This window comes from Physeter macrocephalus, chromosome 15 (assembly GCF_002837175.3).
Source record: "Physeter macrocephalus isolate SW-GA chromosome 15, ASM283717v5, whole genome shotgun sequence".
In the NCBI taxonomy this organism is placed as follows: Eukaryota; Metazoa; Chordata; class Mammalia; order Artiodactyla; family Physeteridae; genus Physeter; species Physeter macrocephalus.
Window position 1 is genome coordinate 56,824,550 of NC_041228.1, and position 24,004 is coordinate 56,848,553.

At 34.6% G+C, this 24,004-nt stretch overlaps 1 protein-coding gene across 1 annotated transcript in view; it reads right to left on the reverse strand.

Moving 5' to 3' along the window:
• Positions 1 to 13,403: 13,403 nt before the first annotated feature.
• The window catches only part of ZBTB10 (zinc finger and BTB domain containing 10), a 33,029-nt gene continuing 22,428 nt past the window's right edge, over positions 13,404 to 24,004 (reverse strand). The window contains exons 3-6 of the mRNA XM_007118413.4: positions 23,210 to 23,308; positions 18,462 to 18,638; positions 18,091 to 18,263; positions 13,404 to 17,812 (exon numbers count right to left, since the gene is read on the reverse strand). Coding sequence (XP_007118475.2) covers positions 17,507 to 17,812; positions 18,091 to 18,263; positions 18,462 to 18,638; positions 23,210 to 23,308 — 755 coding nt within the window. The 3' untranslated portion in view covers positions 13,404 to 17,506. The remainder of the gene's footprint in view (positions 17,813 to 18,090; positions 18,264 to 18,461; positions 18,639 to 23,209; positions 23,309 to 24,004) is intronic.

Here is a 24,004-nt window from a genome sequence, read left to right on the forward strand (position 1 = left end):
GGAAAGCAATGTAGATGGATATTTTAATGATTTTGAAGTGGAGAAGGTCTTTCTAAGCACACGATCAAATACAATGCAGTTGTTAAAATGATGTAGACCCATACGTTTATTAACATAAAAAGATGTTACTATATTTTTAAATGAAAAAGGGGAGGATTATAAACAGAGTACATAATATGACCACATTTTTAAAAATATAGAAATAGATCAACCAATTGATTGATGGATTGGAGATTGGAAAATGTTGATAGTCTACAGATTTTGCCACCTGTAGGTATGAACATGGAACCACCAGAACGTTGCCATTTGTAAATAACTGATATGGATATTTATCAGCATATGTCCCTGAAAACCAGTCCAGGATATAGACATATCTGCATAAACATTATTTGGAAGAATACACAATAAATGTTAACATTTATTTGGTAAGATTGTGGGTAATTTTTCATGTCTTTTTTTATTTACTCACACTTTTCTATATTTTTATATTTCTTAAACTAACAACATTATTACTCTTATAATCCGGAAAAAATACTGTATGTTTATTTGGAAAGAGAAATAAAGCAAAGGAGAAGAAATCAACCACTAATCAACTAAATAGCACCATCTCCATAAATTGTGAAAGAGAAATGACGTTTGTTTCCTAAAATAATAAGAAGTGCTTTGATTCTTAATTTTTATCATATAATTTTCAGATTAAAATACATGCTTATCAAAGAAAATTTGGAAAATATAGTAAAAAATTTTAAAAACTTCCTAAAAATTAAGATATTGGTATATTTATTTTTTACACAAAATTGGACACATTGTCCATTGTTTGTAGTTTGTGTCTTTATTTCTTAATATGTAGATAAGGTGGTATACTATTATATTACCAATGTTCTTTGAAAGCATTATTAATGGGTAATAATAGTTAATAATAATTAACTAATAATTAATAGTGAGCATCTACCATAATTTTATCCTACATTCTTGGAAATATAGGTTTTTAAAAAATTCTTCTCGCCTATAAATAACACTTTGAAAAAGAAACTTGTATAAAAATCATCTCTGCTGTGGCTTAGTTTTCTGGGAGTGCATTCTGGGGGCATGAACGTTTTTAAACGACTCTTGAAACATATTACTTAGTTGCTTTCCAGAGAGCCTCTTCCAATAGTCCCAATCATCTCAACTTACTTCATACCTGCCAATTTAAGGTTATTATAATTTTTAAAAATAAATCATCCATTTTCTAGAATGTTTTAATTTCTATTTGAAAACTAGTTACACTGATTTATTTTTGTATGTTTGTTTGCCATATAAATGACATTTTGATGGCAAGTGCTATTATCATAGAACTATACTGATGACAGTTATCTAATAAATAAATCATGGGCCAGAAATTTTATTGAAAGTTTTTTAAAAAGGTTTTTTTAACAATAGCTTTTTAAAGAACTTTATCTATGACTCTTTTTTTCTGTATATTTTTTTTTCCCAAAAAAGTGGTGGCATTCTATTTGTCTACAAGATGAAAGTATTCTGATCTTACAGGATTTTAATTTCAGTTGGTAAAGTGGTATAGAGTTTTTAGTATTCATATTAAGCCTAGATAGATCATAACCATTCTTCTACTATATCATGAAGGATAAAAAGAACTATATTCAGTTTACAGCTCATGGTATTTGCCATTGATTCATATGTTTGCAAATAAACATCCAACAGGATTTTTTATTTCTGTGGAATATTGTTCATGCAGTTAGTATGGGTAGCATCAGGGAACTGCAGTGGCATGTTTGTTTACTTTTTTAAAAAGGTAAACTTTTAATGTTTAGGCTTAGATGCTTTCATACACAGTGAGTTAGAAATATCAAGGGGAAAAAGCTTTGCAAAGAAACACACATAACTAACCTTTCTCACCAAACCTTAACTGCTACCAATCACCATTTAATATAACCCTGGTATCATTTCCAGTCTTAATTATAATTTTTTTTATAATGCTTTCTACATTTCTGTACATCTTATCTTAGTATCACACAGTTCTTAGGTCAGCTTTTCTATCTCTACTTCATGTGGGCTACTAATACTAACTAGAACTCTTTCATGTAATTGAATCAATGGCTTTGGTTGTCTTTTTTTTTTAGCAAGCCCTGATCACCTAGGAATAGGACAACTTACAACTGGCTATTCTCTCATTTGACAAAAGTAAAAACCAGGAGAAAAAAGGCATGTGGATGGAGCTCACCATACACTGCAACCGTAGAATAACTTCCTAGTTAGTAGCAGTATCCAAATGTCATTGAACCCACTCACTGTGATTCACTCGCCAGCAATTTCTAATTTTACAAATAATTGGAAAGAGAATGTATCAGAAATAGTTTTTAGGAAGAAATTTTTATTTATGTAGAGAACATTTTAAGACATATTTAAATATTTTTACGAACAAGGATTTAATGGGTTCCACGATAATGGTCACATGAAGATCATTCCAATACACTAATGTGTAATAATTTCACAGAAGGGATGTCTATCCGTTTAAGGAAATCTAGATTTCAATAACAGTTAACAACAAAAAATGACAAGTTTTTTGTGTATTGAAAATTATAAATTACTTGCTACTAACTCTCCATTTATATACTGTATTGGAAAAATTGGTTGGAACTGACAGGTAATTTCATAGCAAGTTCCTAAATATAGTCTTGGACCACTTCTATGTGTCTTGAGCAGGAACTGCTATGAGTCATTTTAAAAGTCTTGGACGTAAAAGGAAAAAATTTAATTGCACATAGCTTCCCCTGGTAAGATTGGGCACAGCACAGGAACTACTGGTTACCTCCTGGCGAGAACAACTGAAAAATCAGCTGGGGGTTGGGCATGTGTGTTTCTTTTTTAAATGTTTGGGCATTCACCCAGCCCTGTAGCTATGACATCCCTGGGCAGGGTATGCTGGTAGTGGAAATATTGATGGGTATTCAAACGACTGCATTCTCCACTCTACAATACGGAAACTGGCGGACTTTGCCTCAAACCTAAGTCCTCCACCCTCTCCCTCACCACCTCCACCCCACATCTAAAATATTAGGTTAAGAATATAAGTTACTTTAGGTCTTTCTTCCAGCAGGCACTCAAAGAGAGGCTTAAAAAACCTTAACTATCCTGTTTTGAGGGTTGTATATAGTGTTTATAGTTATCAACTTATAAATTTATACAAATTGGGCTTCCCTGGTGGCGCAGTGGTTGAGAGTCCGCCTGCCGATGCGGGGTACACGGGTTCGTGCCCCGGTCCCGGAGGATCCCGCGTGCCGCGGAGCGGCTGGGCCCGTGAGCCATGGCCGCTGCGCCTGCGCGTCTGGAGCCTGTGCTCCGCGACGGGAGAGGCCACAGCAGTGAGAGGCCCGCGTACCGCAAAAAAAAAAAAAAAAAAAAAAAAATTATACAAATTACAAACATATAAATAGAAAAACAAATAGCCTCTATTAGAAGTTGGCAAGAATGAGGATGGTACAGTTAAGGATTTTTGTTTATCAACTAGCTTCACCGTGAAAAATTACATCTAGGATCAAAGATAATTTGGTGTTTTTCTACTACCAATATCCAAACAAGCAATTGGCAACACTTTTAGACTTGGGGGAGAGCTCCTAATCAGAAGTGTGAGGTCACAGGTATCTCATCTTAAAGTAGGGTAAGAAGATGGGTCTCGTCTTGAATGCCAACACCAATGGATTAGGAGTGACTGCCCATAGCACCTTATGGAGAAGGATTCTAAGGCTGTGCTGGTGATCAGTGAGAAACACTGTTTTTAGCGATTAGCTGTGTCTGCCTCAAGCGTGGGAGCACAGGGTGGTGGCACATTTACCTTGTATTTGCCATTCCTGACTTAAGACATTAATTGGCACACCCAGATTTGAATCAGAGTCTGTCGCTTAGTAGCTGTGATCACTTGGGCAAGTTATTTGATCTCCTTAAGTCTCAGTTTCCTCATTTGTAAATAGGAATAATAAAAATGCTTAATCTTACAGGGTTGTTTTAAGGATTAATAGATTAATGTTAGAAAATACTTAGGGTCTGGCACATGATAAGCACTCTATAAACTAAAGCTACTATTGTTATTATTAATATTATCATCCATGAATGTTTTTAAATCAAGTCCGTGGTTTAAAAATTTTTTTTAAAGCACTGGGCCCTGAAAGCATAAACAAATAGATAAAAGTGAAGGTGTTGTAGAGCTTTGGCTGAAGGCCCAAGGGCCCTACCTACTCTGCATCAGCTAACCCCACTCAGAGGCATCTTCAAAGCACTCCTAGGATCCCAGAGCGTAGTTTGAAAATCCCTGAAGAAGGTTATTTAGAAGTGAAAACAATGCTCCTCTTTTGAGGTTTGCTCTGCATTTGTTAGCCAGTTAGGCTTAAATAAGAAAGGTCATAGTCAGGGCAAAATGGCCAAATTTAAGGCAGAGAGAAATTCACTAGAAAGAAACTGTTCCTGATGGTGAGGTATTAAGAATCAGGCAGTAGATTTACATGATTACCATTAGAATAAAAAATATTTAATTGAGATTATTTTCGGCAAATAAAATAGGATTAAAATTCACTTTCAGTGATTTCAAGGATAAACTGGATCCTTGGTTTCATATTTATATCGTAAAACATGGCTAGATTTAGTTAAAAGAATTTAGCTACAAAACAGTAACTTCCAAGAGTCAGCCAAAGATCAGAATTTAGCTACAAAAAAAAGTAACTTCCAAGCGTCAGCCAAAGATCAGATGAAGGTACGCAAAGGGGCTAAAGTAGGAACTCAAAAGAGTGAGTGGAGAATGTGTGGAATACCTGTCAAGCACCAATGCAAACAGGGAAAAGAAATGTGCAAACAAAATGCTCACTTTAAAAATTCACGTTGTAAATAAGTTAATGAGGTTTATAAAAAATGAATACTGTAACTAGCAATTATCCTATAAAGTATACTTTCTCTTCAAGGATGAATTTTAAAATAGAAATGTCTTGGTGTGTTTGAATAGCTTATGCTAATTAGTCACTGTGGAATACAACAGTATATATGGTAATTTAGATCACTGTCTACTAAAGAAAGAACAAAGGGTCTCTAATAGAGCTAAAGAAATAGACATGATCTGAATGATAATAATTATCTAATATACCAAATGGACTGGATTCATTAAAGGAAAATATTCTTTAATTATTTACCAAATTTACTTGCTCAAACAAGTGACATTCATATGAAATTCTATAGTTTATTCTGAAACCTTTCTATATCACATCTACAGATCATGAAGACTTTTGCTTGAGGAATACTCTCTTCAATATATTTTGCATCTTAAGACTTATGTAAGTCCCTTCTCTAATGACCATAAATGAGAGAGCCACATAAATGTGTTTATAACTTTACGTTTTAGAAGCTTTGGAAAGCTTTCAACTCTGAAACTAAAATATAAAAGGCCTCAAATATATGCCACACTCTAATTATTAATCCCACAATGAAAATACTTTGAACATACTTAAATTATTATGATGGGACTCAATTACATAGCACAGTTCCAATTGCTTACAATTTTTCTTTAATGGCATGATTAAGTTTTGCTTTCTGTGTGTACATATGGCTAAAAAATAAAATTGACAGTCTTTCTTAGAATATACAAAATGTCAGATTTTGCCTTTGCAATTGCCCCATTAATCATCTCCAACGACAAATTATGTTAATAAAGGTGGGAATATAAGAAAAAAGATTCTATTAAAATGCAGGACATTAATAACAGGATGATATATTGAAAACATTCTCAAATCTGATTTTTCAAGTCATTTCATTTCCATTATAGATGCAGAAAATGGACTTTTACAGTGGCAAACCAGCTAATGCAAATTTATTCATTTTTTGCTTGCAAATAATTTTACATCTGCATCATTTAAGCTTAGTTTCCCAAAAAATAGCCATTCTGAGGTCTAGTAGATTAGCGTCACAATGATACTATAAAGAAATTGCTCACATTAAACATAAAAGTTGGGCTTCCCTGGTGGCGCAGTGGTTGAGAGTCCGCCTGCCGATGCAGGGGACATGGGTTCGTGTCCCGGTCCGGGAAGATCCCACATGCCGCGGAGCGGCTGGGCCCCTGAGCCGTGGTCGCTGAGCCTGTGCGTCCGGAGCCTGTGCTCCGCAACGGGAGAGGCCGCAGCAGTGAGAGGCCCGCGTACCGCAAAAAACAAACAAACAAACATAAAAGTTATAACAAACTGGCACGATGTCAGTGAGTTATAAATGCTTAAAGAGTAAAAACATCCCCCTTTTTCCCTCTCATATCTGTAAATGGCTAAAATTGCAATGAAATTCACCACCTACAGAGGCAAAATGTCCTCGGATTCTCAGCTCACGTTCTTGGATTTTGTGCTGAAACAAAGATGAAGGATATGGTGGTAACTTTCAAACAGCATGCAGTAAACGTTATAAAATTGCATTTTAGGTAACTATTTTTATGGAATTTCCTGACTCATATTTTTAGAGTTCAAACATTGAGAAGAAATATTATGCCAATGAATAATAATGTTTAGGACTTAAACTGGTTACCTAATGAAGACAATATTCTCATTCTTCCATCTTGGTGACATAAACGCACCAGGACTGTACTCATAGTCTTTTTCAAACTAAGTATAAAAATAACAAAGTAGTCATAATTATAAACCTATCCTGCTGCTTAAGGAGAGGGATGGCTTGGGCCTGAAGGACCTGAAGTTTTATAAGAATTTAACAAAAATGAAATATTTCTCACTTTTAGAATATGATCTGAAATGCAAATAAAGGAAAAAATAACTCACATCTTCCTCATAATACATTTTCTAAAGGGAGTTGAATCATTAAATTTATACATGTTAAAATTGTACTGTATTAAGAAATCAATTAATTATGAAATTCTTGAAAGCCTAGGATTAAGCAACGTTTAAATTTTTATATCAAGCTGCAAACTTAATCTTATCTTGGAGAAGCAAGTTTAATCTTATGTTAAGTGTTATATACCAGTGCCAACAAATTAATATTCTACTTTACAAGAAATATTTCTGGGTGCTTTTCTTTAAAATCTTTTTTTGAGCAAAATATTTCTTAGCTTTAAAATGAAGAGAGAAACATTAAACTGGAATAGAGTGAACAGTATGGATTTCTGACATTATATTAATACTTACAGGAATGAAAACATAGTTTTCTACCAATGGAAAAAATGTAAGGCTCTAAGTACTCCTCAAATATAGCGTACACCCCTTTCAAGTTCCCACAGTTGCATAGACCATTATGTGAAAGGATGTGAATCCATGGGGCATTGGAAGATGGAATAAGGAGACTTCAAGTCAACTCAGCCTAGAGAAGAACCAATACGATGGATCTCAACCTAATATGGCTGCTATGTGAGCTGGAAATGAACTGATGGGATGAGTTCAAGCAGAGGCTGGATAAACAGGTGTGGTTTTTCTCAGGTTCCTTCAATTCGAAGATTTTATTAGTCTGTATAGTTAACAGAGATACATACATGTTGATATGACATGATAAATTCCGCTAGACATCATCTCATCAAATAGTGTTTACATGGCTGGCATGCATTAAATAGCTTCAGAAAAATCAAGGTTATAATTTTTCTAAAGGTAACTTTGCTATGCTCATGATGAGACTCCATACACCAAAAACGTAAATCTAAAGACCCCCGAGGTCATCCACGAGAAATTAAAGAACAGTGACCCAAATTAGGATGTGATCGAAAATCCTCTGTGCATCAAACAACAATGCATGGTGTCATTTCAACAAATCTTTGTGAACTCTGAAGAGAGGTCAACCAAGTCATTGTGATCATTTGGGACTAAGAACACCAAGAGAAAGAACACTGGGAGAGTGCCCTGCAAAGAATTAAAAGAACACCAACGTTTACAGGGTCAAGAGGAGGGCTGTGTGAAGGAAATCAGTCATTCAGTCACAGTAGCAAATGCTGCAGAGGTGAGGATCGTGGCCTTTAAGAGGGCGGTTTCAAATATTGAAGTTGCAATCTAGGTTGCAGTGGGGTGAGGAGTGAATGGGACGCCCAGATAGGAACCCTCCTGTATTCTCAAGTGACTATATTCTTCTCAGAGTTCCATCATATGTCCTTTCTAGATACATTTGACACTTCTGATGGGACAGTACCACGTAAGATAGAAGAGGTACAAAACTTTTTCTAAATCTCTTAGAATCAGACCATCTGTTTTGATTAATTTTAACCTTAATCATAAGGAAAAACCGTTGGAATTATTTTAGATCAATGTTGAAATTATGTTTTAATAGAAATTTTGACTAAGAAGAATTGTGCTCAGTATTTGGTTCATTTGCCATGTACTTGGGTCTACTATTACAAGAGACTGAGCAACAAAGATCATCCTCAATGGGACTTACAATGGGGAATTATGTGTGTTTGAAACAATGACATAGACTTCTTAATCAGTTTGATAGTCTTTAGTTTGGGGAATTTTCTTCTTCAGTGTGATAGAAAGTGGTTTTCAGGTCAGATACTTTGGCTCAGTTACTCACAAGCTTAGCATTTTCAAACTGTGTCCAGGAAGACTGACAAGTCCAATTTACCGACACCTTTGATATGTGTAGATATTAATGAAAGTCTCCCCAAATAGTTTACATTCTAAAGGCTATGGAAAGTCAAAGTCATAGTACTCAGCTAAGGTTGAGGTCTGATATAAAAGAATCTTTTAACAGAAGATAAAGGTAGGATTAAGTGGCAATAAAAGGGTCTAATTTAGAAAGGTACATATTTTTATCAGCAAGTCAAAGTCTCCTCTTTCAAGCCCTGAATGTATTTCTGAATTGGACATATCCTTTCTCTCGTTTAGCAATTGGGGTATCGGGGGAGGGAACGCTCTGTGTACTGAGGTACGGTATTTAACTGAATTCCTGTTAAGGTCTTATTGCTTAATCACAGGCAAGATAGTATCTAAAATGGTGCCATCGAAGTGTTAAATCTTGTTGCTACCCCAGATTTGTAATTCTGGAAAGGAAATAATTCACTGATGTTAAGAAGGCACATCATTCTTCAATGTATATACTGAAGTATTTACTGTTTGGCCCTATACAGAAAAGGTTTGCTGACTCCTATTATAGATTATTAGAATCCTGACCGAAAAGCAAACCGTAAAATACACCACACACACACGGAACATGAATGAGATGACTGGAATTTTGAACATTGACTAGGTTTTTGATATTAAGAGATTAATTTTAGTGAGGTGTAAATATGCTATGCTAAAAAAAAAAGCACATCAAAATTGAGTAAACGAGGAGAGGGGAAGCGGGGTGGGGGGGTGGTAGGATGAATTGGGAGATTTGGATTGACATATATACACTAATAGAGATACACTAATATGTATAAAATAGATAATAAGAACCTGCTGTATAAAAAAATAAAATTCAAAAAAAATTGAGTAAAGATCTTATCATAACTTTCCTTAAGAATAACTTGGGGCGGGGTTGCGGACTACAGAAGCCTGTGATTTCATCCTTTGAGAAGAGGTGATATTCTTTCCCTACTCAGCAAATATGTGGAATGAACATTAGCCCCAAGTTCCTACAATTTTACTGAACTGCTTTGTTGGATACGAAACCTCTAGGTCAAAGTCTTCATCATCGAGGTCCCCCCAAACAGTAGACAGACTCTACTAAGGTGTCCGTTTCCCTGAGTATACAGATGGGTCTTCCGAGAAAAGAAGAGCTTGTCTAATCCTACAGACTTGTCCAGTATAGCTGACAGAGAACTGGGAGGCACCTAGAAAGTAATAAATTTTCAAGGTGAAAGTATTCTTTCTCCTCTTTATTACATTGAAGAGGGTCAAAGCAAAGTGCTGTGTATGCATTACTAACTTAATCTGCACTGTTTTATAAATTTTCACTCCACACCTCTCAATCACTAACTTTTTAAAATTGCTGAAATGAAAGGCCTCTTTGATAAAGTTCCCTGATTGTCTAACTTTGCATCTTTTCCCATCCCAAATGTCTTGTAGAATAGAGAACAGAATATACACTGTGACCATCCCATTATCCATCACAGGTAACTTTTCTCACAAATTGGTATTCAGTACATCTGCCAAATACATGTATGACCAAAGAGGAAACGAGTCCATCGACTGAAATTGGAGCTTACATTTTGAGTGTCGCGTAAGTTACCAGTAGTAACAAAGGGCCAGCAAATAGACTATGGTGCTAAAGAGTCAGCGACCTTCAGAAGGCACAAATAGGGCAAAAGTTTAGGATGATTAATGGCTCAAAAATAACTGCCTGAAGTCTAAGGTAGGATTCTAATAAACACCCTTAAGCCTATGAAATAATAAAATCTTTTAAGGAAGCAAATCAAAGAAAAACTATACCTACATATATAAAACTCTAGCTGTTTACCTAGAACTAAAGTAATTCTTAAAATAATTTCTTCTCATTTCCTTTGCCATAGATGAGAAGTATAAGACCCTGGGTTAGTAATTCTTGGACACTGATCCAATTCCTATAATTGCCATTCTTTGGAATGAGCTAATTGTTTTAAGTGGCAATTACTTGAAAATTTAGTGTGGTAAAACTTGCTTTGGAGAATCACTCATGTCTCTTATGTAAATACCACCATCTCAGTTTAGGAATCTAGGTGCTACCAAAATCCAAGTGGATGATAATAAGAACATGGTACAGATAAACACACATTTGTCTTTCATATGGTAAAATGTAAATGCAACACCCAACATTCCTCTTCACAAATACCAAAAATTCGTATCAGTAAACTAAAACATCAGATCCAAATATCTTTATTGATGCATTGTTGCAGTCTACACTACATGAAGGAATAAACTCCAATAGGGTTTTCTTCCTAGTTTTTTCACACCTTCCTTATATACACTGAATATTAGACATTTAGATGTTAGTGGTGGCTATGCCAGTCATTAAAATTTTGCAGCAAGTGGCTGATACTTAATCTTGTCACTTGTTATGGAGATGGTGTAGGTTAAAAAGGAATCACAGAAGACTACTTGCATTGAGATGTCTATGGTAGTATTAGCCAAAGGTTGGGTTTGGTCATTGTGCCTTTGGGTATGGACACCTATGGTGGTGTTGGGATAAAGGGCGCTGAGGGCTCAGTGTGATCCCTATGCATGGCGCAACACAAACCACTTCTAAACAAAATTAGCTTGAGAGCTACATGCCATGAGATACTAGCAGGCAAAAGCCTTAAAAATGTTGAGGTCTTTAAATAATCATTCACTTAGGAAATAATTTCGAGCTCAGACTGTGCCAGGGATTTTATCTGAATATAATTTGTAGTCTCTAATGTGGAAGTTTTCCCAAATGTTAAAAAAAAATTCTACAATTATTTTATATATTGTCCTCTCAAAGCTGTTGGGACATGTGTCAAGGCGGCTGTCTTTTGCATGTCTTTCACTAAGACTCTAAAACAGACCTAATTATGTGTGGAAAATTAGTATTTTCTTATTGCCAAACATTCTATTGGAAAAAAGAAAAAACATTCAGAAGGTAGTATTAATAGCGTGTAAGGCACCATGCAACTATGGAGCCTATTTTTTATTCACTTTAATTAACTGAATAGATTTCCTGTGGTCCCACTTTTAAATTTCCCTTAGTTCAAAATTCACTTAGGACATAGACTAAGATCTGAAGGACCTCTAATTTTCTTATCTAACTATAGATCCAATAACTGAATTTCCTACACCAGCTTCCAAACATTGGTCTGTGATGACTTACAGTGAAAAAGAAAAAAGCTCAAGTAACAATTTTTTTCCATAAAGCTAAACATGATTTTCTAAGTTTCAACTGTGTTCATTCTGGTGTCAAAATATCCTTCATGAGATATTTACACAAAATTTTATCAACATTCTAAGCAAAACAAAAAGTTGGTAACTACAAGGGTCAAAAAAACTTACAACAAAAAACTCCACCTTGAAAATAGAAATTTTTGGTCAATACTGCCTTAGCCAAAATGCTTCTCAGGTAATCTTTCATTTTATTTAGGACATCTCCAGTGGTGAGGGGGTTTGGTTTTTTCCTGGAGTAACCCCACTTCATCTTTATTTATTAAAAACTGCTTTTTAACCTTGAGCATTCTGAGCAGTTCCAATCCTAATCCCTTGGAACCGTAGAGAGTCTATCTATATAAACCATTAGAATATATCTAATTCTGCCACATGACAGTTCTTTTAAAAGTTTAAAGATACTAAGAATTATATGCAATACAGGCATCCCATCCAGTAATTCGCTGTTTTCCAAACTAAATCAAAACTCATTTCTTTAATAATTAAAAGTCTGGATATCTAGTCATTCTATGATTTCCTTTGGGCTATTACTAACACCACCACCACAAAAACCTTTTAAAAGTATGTTTTTCCTGTATTATTAAAAAGTTTCAAAGACTTGAAATTTATATATTTACTTATAATCCATTAATCCACTAGTATGCAGCAAATATGAGATAAAGTAGTTCACCTTTGCTTTTCAACCCATTTCCAAAAGTATGTACATTTTAGGAGGAATATTTTAATGTTTTCTACAACCTGTAGAGAATTCCAAAAAAGTAATAAAGATGAAAGACAATATGCTGATTACAAATCACTGCTATTAATTAAAGCAGCTCTCCAAGCATTACTAGGAGGTAGTTTGGGTCTTTTATGCACTTCACATAAAGAGACAAACAAAAAAACCCTTAATATTCTACAATTCAAACTTGTAAACCTTAAGTACAAAGGTATCTGAATTATACATAAGTCAAATTTTACAAAGGTGTTCCCGACCCCAATTAGTCTAAATTAGTATATGTTAAAAGCAAAGAAATCTGAATTAAATGTCAGAGTCAACAAAATTCACAAAGCCAGAAGCAGTTCAGTGCTCACAAGTTTATATTTTTAGGTTTGATAAAGATTCTTGTGTATTTTCTAAATACACAGACAAAACAGTTGTGGAAGTTTACATACATGTCTTAGGACACTTATACTAGGTAGGTAAATTACATTAAAAAATTGGTCTTCGTAAAAGATCTTCCCAAAGAGCTTTTACAAACAGCAGGCAGAAGAAAGTGTTCTTTTATGTTTACAGTGTTTAAAATGCTGATTCTCCCATTTCATAATGGCCTCAACCATCCCCTCTCCTAAACCCAAAATTTTGTTCTCAATAGCCAGCATATTCCAAATTTTAAGTACCCAATGTCTTAAAATTCAGGGCTAGAAAACATCTTTTAAAGTGTGCTTATCCCTAATACATTTTAAACTACCTTGAACGGTTCAACTTCACTTGAAAGTAGGGATACAGCAAGAAAAAGAAACCTTTCCATTTAAAATCCTAAAGTGACTAAGAAAAAACACCTGTTAGTTCTAAGCATGTATATTATGTACCATAGTTAAGTTTAAGGATCCGGGTGACTGAACGGCACAAAAACTGGGGTTCACATCTAGTTCTTCAGTTAAAAATCATCCTTTTAAAAATGAAAATGCTATAGCCAATTAACAGCATGTGCTACACTGAGGTTGGGTATCTTGTTTATAATCATGTGATACAACAATTGCTGTACTAGGAGGAAAGAGTATTAAGGATATTTGGGGGAGGAAGGATTAGACATTCAAATTGCTAACAGCTGTTTTACAGGGAAAAGATGTCTCCATAGACAGACCTCTTTAAAGAGCTAAAATCCTACAAAAGTTGGGGCAATAGAGCCCCCTAAAAAGAGCATGGGCTTCAGAATCAGACCTGGTCAAAATCCAGCTCTACCACTTAGTAACTGTGTTACATTAGTCAAATTAAATTAAGCAAATTTCAATGGAGCCTTTCCTCTTCTATAAAATGGAGACAATAGCACCTACTTATAGGGAATTTGATAAGATAATGTAAAGCGCATGGCACGTGCAGGCACTAAAAAAAAATGCTAGCTTTTGGAATTATTCAGAAAAATAACTTTTTCATCCTATGTTAACATCCTAAAAACATAAATAAAGCTTATTGGTTTTAAATTTTATGATTTTTAAGACCCATCTTCCATCCCACTTTCCCCTATTGTACTACTCCAGTCATCTTCAGGTCTTTTACCGCACACTGTATTACTACAAATTTCTAAGCCCCAATCTTTTCATTCCCTATTTTCTCCCTATTCTCCACCCTTTTCCCCACTTCTTTTCCTCTTAGTTTCCATGTATTATTAAACAACTAAGATGTGTCATGCCCCTATTATGCACCAGGCAGTGTTCTAAGCGCTTTACATGAATTAACTCATTCATCTCACTCTTCCTTCATCAGGATGGCTCTACCAAAACCAGCTCATGTTTTCCCCCCAAATTTCAAAGCTACTCATTACTGTTCAGTTTCCCCTTCCTATAATGTTTTTTTTAGCTCTTAATTGCTATGGTGCTAAAATTTAGCAAAATATCTAGTGAATATGAAAAATGAGGGCCAATAACAATGAAAAATCAGGGACCGTATGAAGTAACTGTCTCTGAGACTCTTAAGAAAGAATACATGATCTTGATTTATGAGGGTCTGTTACTACAAAATGAATAGGAAATGAACAGTTTATACTCTTCCCCTTCATTAAATAAAAGCTCTAAAATATTTTTCATTTAAAATATAAGTTACAAGAGAAAAATTCAGCAAATGCGTAACACATAATTCCACCAGGGCTCCACAGACAAAATTTTGAGTATTCCATTGTTACCTCTCTGAGACCAATCATAAGTTCTTAGTATCTATCAACTTCCTGAAATTGTACTGTAAGTCAGAAAAAGAATATACTTAAAAAAATAGAAACATCCAGTAGTATACCTTAGTACTAAACTATTTTTTTAAAAAAGATCTGGAAGGGAAAAGGCAGTCCCCTTGAGATCATGAAACAAAATAAGTTAGGCAGTCAGCAAGTAGAAAAATCTGTCAATTCTGTTTCTGGTAAAATGTTTACTTTAAAGACGAAATTTTTATATAGGCTGAGGCTAATATATTCAAGAGTATAAACATTTTTCCTTTGGATTACCTTTCTAAAAACAAACTCTTAAAGTATATTTCAGTTGACTAAAAATATAGCCAAATCTGTCACAACACAACATAAAAGGTAATGGACAATAATTATAGAATATTTTAAATTAACAGTAACAAGCCATCTACATCAAACCTTGTTTCCAACTAAAACCAAAACAAAAGCACAACAATCCCGTAGTGTACCAAGAGTGTATTTCAATTTACTGTATGCAATCTAACAAAAATTTGGTCATAATTTACCAGATATACATAAATGATTTAAGTAGTAAAAGAAAATTCAGTTTGAAGAGAGTAAATTCATATCTTAAGGAAAAGTAAAAGTACATTAAGAATGTAAAGCCAAGTCCAGTTTCTATGCAATAAGTGAACTGTAGTTCACTTAAGTGAATCTAATAAAGCAGACTTAGGTGATTTTTAGATATATATCTCTTCTCTTTAATATATATTTATATATAGACAGATCTACCAATTGTAAACTATGGTTTATTTTAAAGGAGAGGGATAAATGGGATGAAAGAAATCTTTATACTATACTTACATATTCACAAAGCAGAACATTTTACGTTTAAAATACTTTTCCATTCATAGTATCTTTGCCCAACTAACGTCTACTTTGGACCCAACCAGAATTACATTTTACTCATTTGTCTAGAACATTGAGAAAAAGATGTACTCTTCAGTCTTAAATAAAAGTCAAACCAAAACTATTCATGTCAGTTTTTCAGTTTTGTAGAAACTATGATAAAGTTTAGGTGACAAATGATGCATCTAACCATGTAACTGTACTTTATCTTTCTTTGATTTATCCAAGCAGAAGCATCAGTGTCTAACGTTAAACCATTTTTCTACTGAAATCAGAGACAATAAGAAAGCCTGTCTCTTAAAAAACCTATCACCTTTTCAACTTTGATGGATGGAGCACCAAAAGGATTATGTCTGTCAAAGTGTACTTTGCAATTTTTTCCACACGACTAGCATAATTTAGTTACCTGATATAAAATAGGAAAATATACTCAATTTCTATTTAAAAGAAAGCTGAAAATATGATATCCCTCCATCTTATATAATATACAATATGTTCCTGATAAATGTTGTGCATGTTAATATCAATTATGTGAAATGCTGCTGTGAGTCAATCAGCTAATTCATCTGTCATCAGGCTAAGTAAGTCTGGCAATTTCAACTTAACACACCACCCCCTTGTACCCTGAAGAATTTAGTTATCAGAATAAAAATTGTAAAGCCTCTCAATGCTTTATTTGTAAGATTTTTGCAGATTGTTGAATCATGGTGACTACTACAAAGTCTATATCAAGATGTAGTGACTTTGAGGAACTGAAAAATAAATTAACTAAATTATCTATAACTTCAAACACTGAATACCCCAGTAAGTATGAAACAAAAGAGAATGCACTTTTTGTGTTAATTTTAATGATAAAAAGGGCACAGGAGTAAAAACCTGATATTTCACTTATATTGCATAACAAGCTAACCAAAACTGGACATGGAGGATAAATTATAAAACAAATCATTTTATCTATGACTTTTCTTTCGATTAGATTTGTCTTTTCAAATAGGACTGAGGTATAGTACACTGGCAAAAATAAAAAGAAGCAAACAAGAGTAGTGCCAAAGTAACAGATACCCAAAACCGAATGCCTTGTCAGAAAACGTCATATAGTAACCATTTATCAGATTAGAGCAGCAGGAGAAAGTTACTTCTAAATCATAATCATTTTAGTGGTATTTGTCAACCTCACCACGGTACTTTGCAACATCATTCTTCATTTGTAAAGTAGTATAATTCATGTCAAAAAGGAAAAGGGGAATGGAGGAAGTCAGTTAGTTCATTCCAATAAATTACCTCTCCAGTTCTTATAAACATGCCCATCAGCACAAAATTGAGAAATAATACCTTAGACTAGAAGAGACTTGGTTTAAGTTATGAAGCAAATTAAAATGGAAAATACAGAAAAGTAGAACCAATGGGGTTGAAAAGGCCCCTCACTGAAAATCTGTATTAAAAAAAATAAAATTAATAAAAATAAAAATAGAAACAAAACTCTACTAGTACAAACTAGCCTGAGTGGTTTGATGGACAGAGTAATTAGGTCAGCTGTCACTGTACTCTTAATAATGGATTTTCTTAATTCATGTTAAAGTGGCACATGAATGTAAGCTTTTTAAGAAAAGGTACTATATTTCCATAGGACCCAAATAGTTACTGTATATCCTATAAATAAAAAATATTTTTACTTTGATAACTGACTGAAGATGTGTGGACTCCATGTAATCCAACCACAAGGTTGTCTGCTGTACAGTCCTGTGCAAATATAAAAAAAAATTTTTTTTGCTATAAGGCTTTGACCCTACAGTTTTCACAGCAACATAACTACCATCCAGCATGTACCATATTTTGCAAGCCTTCAAGTTCAACAGTTCAAATTGTTGATTCATATTATGTCCAAATGCAGCATCCTTGAGGAGTATAGTAGGTCAGTTAGTCATCGAGAGACATACAAACATCTCCGGATTCATCCCATCGAGATGCATCATTCTGATCTTCTCCATCATCAGCCAGCTCTTCATCAGCTTCTCCACCTCCGTTCCCCTCATATTCTTCATCCCGAGGGAAATCTGTATCCTGTCCCTGATCTACACCTTCTTGCCCTCCTGGTTGTGATTTATCTGCACAGTCTACACAAACACCATAGCGTCGAGATCCATGTCTTATTCCAACACTGGCTGCTAACATGAAGATCTTCTTACACACCATACATTTGTATTTTTTATCCTTTTTATGCACCTAATTGAACGGGGGAAAAATCCAATGTAAGGATAGTATAAACAATATAATACATTTGAACCACTCAAATTAAACCTCCCATTTAACAATGAGTAAATACATCATTATCTTTCTGTATGAAGTTCAGTACTGGTTCATAAATCACATTCATTGTTTAAAGCAATTTATTTAATAATCTACCTTCCTTAAATTTGCAGGTAATAGTGTTAAAATATCTTAAGCTTCACTGACACAAATATAGTTTATCTCAAAGATCATTTACATTTAAAGTTACTTACCAGGGAATGTCTTTTTACATGTTCTCTGCGAGTAAACAGTTTCCCACAAATATCACAGCTAAATGATCTGACTCCCGTATGAATGAGCAAATGCCTTTTTAGTGTTCGTCTGTATTTGGCTACATAGCTACAATGAGGGCATTTTAACTTGTTCATGATTAGAGATGATTCACCTTTGAGAATTAAAAAACAAACAAAAAAAAGCACTTATTATATATTAAACAGAAAATTTGCTATCAAAAGCTTGTCTATTCCTGAGAACAGGGATTATTACAGGGCTACTACTATCTGAGTTTTTAGAACCCAGAATGTGGAAGCTTTTAATTGATAAAAAGTATTAAGAATTCTACAGATGTTTGACTAATACTTGCCATTTTCCCAAGTTTCTTGTTTTGGCCAAGATTCAGGCAATAATCCATACTTGAAATCGTTAGAAGCACCTGGTATCAATCCATACTTGAAATCATTTGAAGTACCTGGTAGCAATCCATACTTGAAATCGCTTGAAGGGCCAGGCATCAGGCCATACTTGAAATCATGTGAAGGACCTAAAACAATTGAAAAGTGATCCTGATGTAATGATGGTAGTAATTAAGATCTGTCTCTTATTAGAATAAAAAAAAATCTGTATTTTATGATAGAACAGCTTAATATAAAATAGCTGAATTAAAAACTCTATATTTTAGTCTAAAACTGAGATGGCCTCATACCTTATTATCCCAATTTATAATATCCTGGTTGGCAGGCTATTAGAATAGAAAACAAACTAAAGTTTAAAATACAATTCAACCACAGAAAAAAAAATTCAGTAAAATAAAAATACTATTTAATGGTATGTGGAGCCCACATGAAACTACCCTTTTAATAGCTGCTGTTTCTAACTGTACTATCACTTAAGACCAGTATCAGCTGTGGAATGGGATAGTCTCCTATCAGTAGAGAAGGCATGGGCTAAGGATGAAGAATATAAATATAGGGTAATTACAAATGTAAAGTTCTTGTATTATTAGAGCCGTGTTTGTTGTTTCAGACACACTGGTGCAAGGTAATGGGGAATCTGGGGGTTCATCAACACCTCTCTAATGTCACCCTTAAATAAATAAAAGTCTGGAAAGTAGACTCAATGAGCCTTAGGGAATTTGTGCCTGGGGATCTTCAGACAAGCTAAAGTAGGAATCATCTCCTCTGCATTTAATTCCATCTTGAATATGTATGTAATTCCTCAGATCCAGGAATCCTTTGGCAATGTGAAGATATCCAGAATCCCCCATAACTACTGCCATCCTATTCCAATCGACCATCAACTGCTGCCTCTGGATTATCTTCAATAGCCATCTGCTTGTCTCCCAGCTCACACTGTGCTGCCTTCCTAGAGTTCATTCTCAACACAGCAATCAGAGATTCTTTTAAAACTAAATCAGAGCAGGGACTAACCATCTTACTCATAGTACAAGCCAAAGACTTCCAATATACTACAAAGCCTTACCTGATCTAGCCCTTGTTTCCAAACCACCCCCTTGGTTACTCTATTCCAACCATACTGGCCTCTGTGCTGTTCCACCATGATAAATTGGCTCCCACTTTAAGGCCTTTGCACTTTGCACTTACTCCTTCCCTGGCCTAGAACACTGCTTTCTAGGATATATGCACAGCACACTCGTGCAGCCATTTAATAATTTTCCTCCCATACACACGATTTTATAAAAGAATGCTTGCCAAATGAGTTTTCTAAGAATTCAATTTCCTGTATCTACTTGCCAGATACATTGCCTCTTTCAAAAATTAAAAGAACTTAAGATTTCCCTCTTCAGGAAAAATTGAAAGTATCAATACCCAACAACACAAGAAGGTCTTAAGGTATTTAAAAATTGCAATTCATTACTACTATTGTAAATTGTTTTGTACTTGGAATACCTTCACCCACTTTTTTTTTAATGTTAGGAAAGCTCTCTGAATCCATAATTATATAATTTAACTGTAATACTGCTTGGGGTAAAGTTTCAGAATCCTAAAGTGAGACACCATATCTATGTGTGTGTGTGACAGAGATAAGGTTGGGAGTAGTAGCCTGTGAAAGTTCATCAATTTTCAGTTTCACATTTCTACATAAAGTTTGAGTTTTATGATTCATAGCTCTTGTCCAAATCAGTACAAAACAAAGTAAGCTCTAAGAGCAAGGACTGTGCCTGTTACTCACCTCAGTATTTCTAATGTCCAAAACATACACTATTCAATTACTTGTTGAATAAATGTATCTAGTGAAGTGATAACATGTAGTATTTTTTACTTGCTAAAAAAACTTGGAAAACTATCCTCATAAATCATGTTAGATATGCTAATATCCAACAAAATATTATTCACTGCATAAGAATAAAGAGAGCAGCCCTAAAACAAGTGATGAATTGATAACTCAAGATTCAGAATTGAAGATTTTTAACACTTGAAATGTTTCTCTAGACCTACAGTAAGATACAATAAAAAGCATCCATGGTCCAAGCAAGAAAACCATATCTGGAATACAAAATGGTAATTCAAATTAAGAAAGCTTCATCTCAAACCTCTTTCATCTCTCCAAATTCTTATAACCAGTACAAATTACTTTTAGGAAGTATAAGAGCAACTTGAACCAAGGTATTGCGCCTTTGAGTGGGACGGAGAAAAAGGATACTTTGGAGTTAGAGGATGCAGAAAATTAAAATACAATTGTTACAAATAAAGAACAGGAGACTTCAAAAACAAAAGAAAGCCAAAACCCAAACAAACCAAAATTTAAATGCCCAGAATTGGCAGTACCAACTGACTAGTATCATGGCAGTACCTGCCCACCCAAGAAGATTGTGCCAAAGCATTTAGAAAACAAATATACAGTAAAAGTAAACACACAAACAGCAAATTTCAGGTAACTATTTTGGATTGCAAAGAAGGATACATTTAATGTTCAAACAATCTGATAAAACACCCATTTGAAAACTGAAAAAGGTATTTCCTTTGCAATTCATAAAACTGAAGGATCATTAAGTTCTATAATTGTGCTTACTGTTTAATAATCTTCTGGGTACATTATTCCATAATGGCAAACTAAGAAGAAAGCCCTTTTTTTTAATGTCAAAACCGTAACAAGAGGGATCTCAGTTGCAAAACTACTATTTCTTTTTTTGTTTGGCTGCACCATGCAACGTGCAGGATATCTTAGTTCCCTGACCAGGGATTGAACCCATGCCCCCAGCAGTGGAAGCACAGAATCCTAACCACTGGACGGCCAGGGAATTCCCCAAAATACTCATTAATGGATTAGAATGTCCCCTAAAGAGAAAGGACCCTAAATCAAGGATTTGCTTTTTGAGAATGAAATGAATTATATGGACCGTCCTCCACTGAATATGTTTATGTGCACAAATTTAAATTTTACATCTGAATTCACATGCCCAACTAAATAAACCCATTCTTGAACCAGATTTCTAAAACAAGAAAGCAAGTGCAATAAAGTACTCTTGGCACTATTTGTGATTTTCTGTACAAGAGACAAGTGTTCAAAATTCAATGCATCTAATCTGTAAACTGCTAACTTCGAAATCTTTGTAAATTCTTTTCAACAGTTAGGAGAAAACCACCTTAAGGCAGTTTCTTCAGAATTATGGCTTAATTTTGGTTCATGCACACTGTATATTCAAAAGCCCGAGAGTTTTCTGTAAAAGTACCCCCACAGTTGTCCCCGTCCCCATCAATTGTTTATAAACATTTCCAAAGCTACAGAAACTGAGTCACTGAATATCACATATCCCTTTATGTATCTTCAACAAATGTTAGTTTTGTCACATGTGCTTTCTCTCTATGTATACATATACATACCTTTGTGTACTATTTGAAAACAATTTGCAGGCTTCATCACTTCACCCCTAAACAGAGCATGCATCTTTTAGAACTTCCTCCTATATAAACCATAGTGCCTTCATCACATCCAAGAATTTTTAAAATTGTTAAGACTATCATTTAACCCAGACTACATATTCACCTTTCCAACTATCCCCAAAATGCCTCTTCGTTTTTCTTTTTTTTTTTGGATCAATGATATAATAAAAGATTGACATAATGCTAAATGCATTTAAGTTGGTCTCATTGGTCTCCTTCGACCTAGGGGCTCCTCTGCTTGTCTTTCTTGGTATTAACATTTTAGAATCTGGACGTGCTGGACTTGGAGAGATTTGTCCTTTTTTCTCCTCATGATTAAAGTCGAGTGAAACATTCTGGAAAGTATACTATAAGACATAGGTGATGGTGCCAGCTAGTGCATCATACCAGAAGGCAGACTAAATTTAATCACTTGGCTATGATCATATGCATCAGATCTCTTTATTGTAGAGATATCTTTTCTCCTTTGGGAATAAAAGTAACCTGTGGTATGATACTGAGACCACGCGAAAACGCTATTACACCAAAACCGTAAACTGCTATTACAACAAACTTACAACAAAATGCTATTACAACAAACTTATCCCAGTCATCATGGGATAAGCCCATCAATGGTGGCTTACTATCCAATGATGACCTTCAATTATTTCCCGTGGGCATTGAAAAATAGGTGTTTTTCCAATTCTATCATTCTTCTATGTTTATTAGCTTGGCATTCTTCTGTTAAGAAAGCTTTCTCCCTTTTTAATTTACCTATATTATTCTTTGGAATATTCATGGATTCTTTGTATTCATGTGCACTTCCCCCAAAGTAGTTGTTATAAATATCACTATTCAGAATTAACGTTTTCTATAGTCATCAACAACCACACTATTATTTTACATCAAAGCTAATTAAAATACATTAGTCAACCATTCTGATAGTTACCATTCTTATTCCATCTATACACTAGCAGAAAGCCACAAGCCACAAGTTTTAACAACTCTAAATAAATGACTCCCTCAAACAAACAAATACCTATCCATTTGTATTTACCAGGCTTCTAAATTCTACAATCAACACAGGTGCCGCAGACTGAAAGTGTTTATACCTAATACTTTCCTTTAAGGAAAAGAAACTGCAGTAGGTCCTTAATAAACACATACACAAATACCTCCCAATCTTCAAATCCTCTTAAAGGTACTCCTGCTAAAATTCTATTGTACCTACCAGCATCACCTCCATCTTGACTGGAGCCGGCTTCAGCCAATAAATTTGTATTCACATTCCTATCACAATCTGGCCCTGAGAGTAGAGCACCATCCAGATCTGAAAAGGAGATACAGAATAATCTGTTATTTACAACCACACAATAGCCATCACCCAGAACACCACTCTCTTCTTGGAATTGTTTCTTATGCAGACTAAATAGAGGTTATCTGCAATAGCTACTATGTGCTTAACGCTACAAGGCACAAATATGAATAGCTACTATGTGCTTAATGCTACAAGGCACAAAAGCATACATAAGACATGTTTTTCAACCACAGGAACAAGTGCACGCTCCACAGGAACACCAGCACATTGGATTAAGAATGAGCTTTAGAGCCTGGCTCCATTTGTACAAGCATGTGCCTCAGTTTCCTCATATACATCTACCTATATCATAGATTTGATAAAGAAATTTAATTAGTTAATGCAAGCCAAGTGTTAAAATTATGGTGTCTGATACCCAAAATATAGCTGCTACTGCAAGTATTAAGCACTAAAGGTATAAAACATTGTTTCTGTACTGGTTCAGAAGTGGAAAAGACCAATTAATACTAGATTAGTAAAGGAAGACTTCAGAGAAGAGGTAATTCCCAAGAGTTAATCTTGAAATATGGAAAAGCAGCATAAAGGGCATACTAATGAGATAGTACTTTTGGTTCCAATCTGTTACTTCCCTTGAATCTGTTCCATCTCTTCTTTTTCTCTACTGCTGCCTTAATTCAGGCACTCATCATTATTCTCCTGGATTAGTTA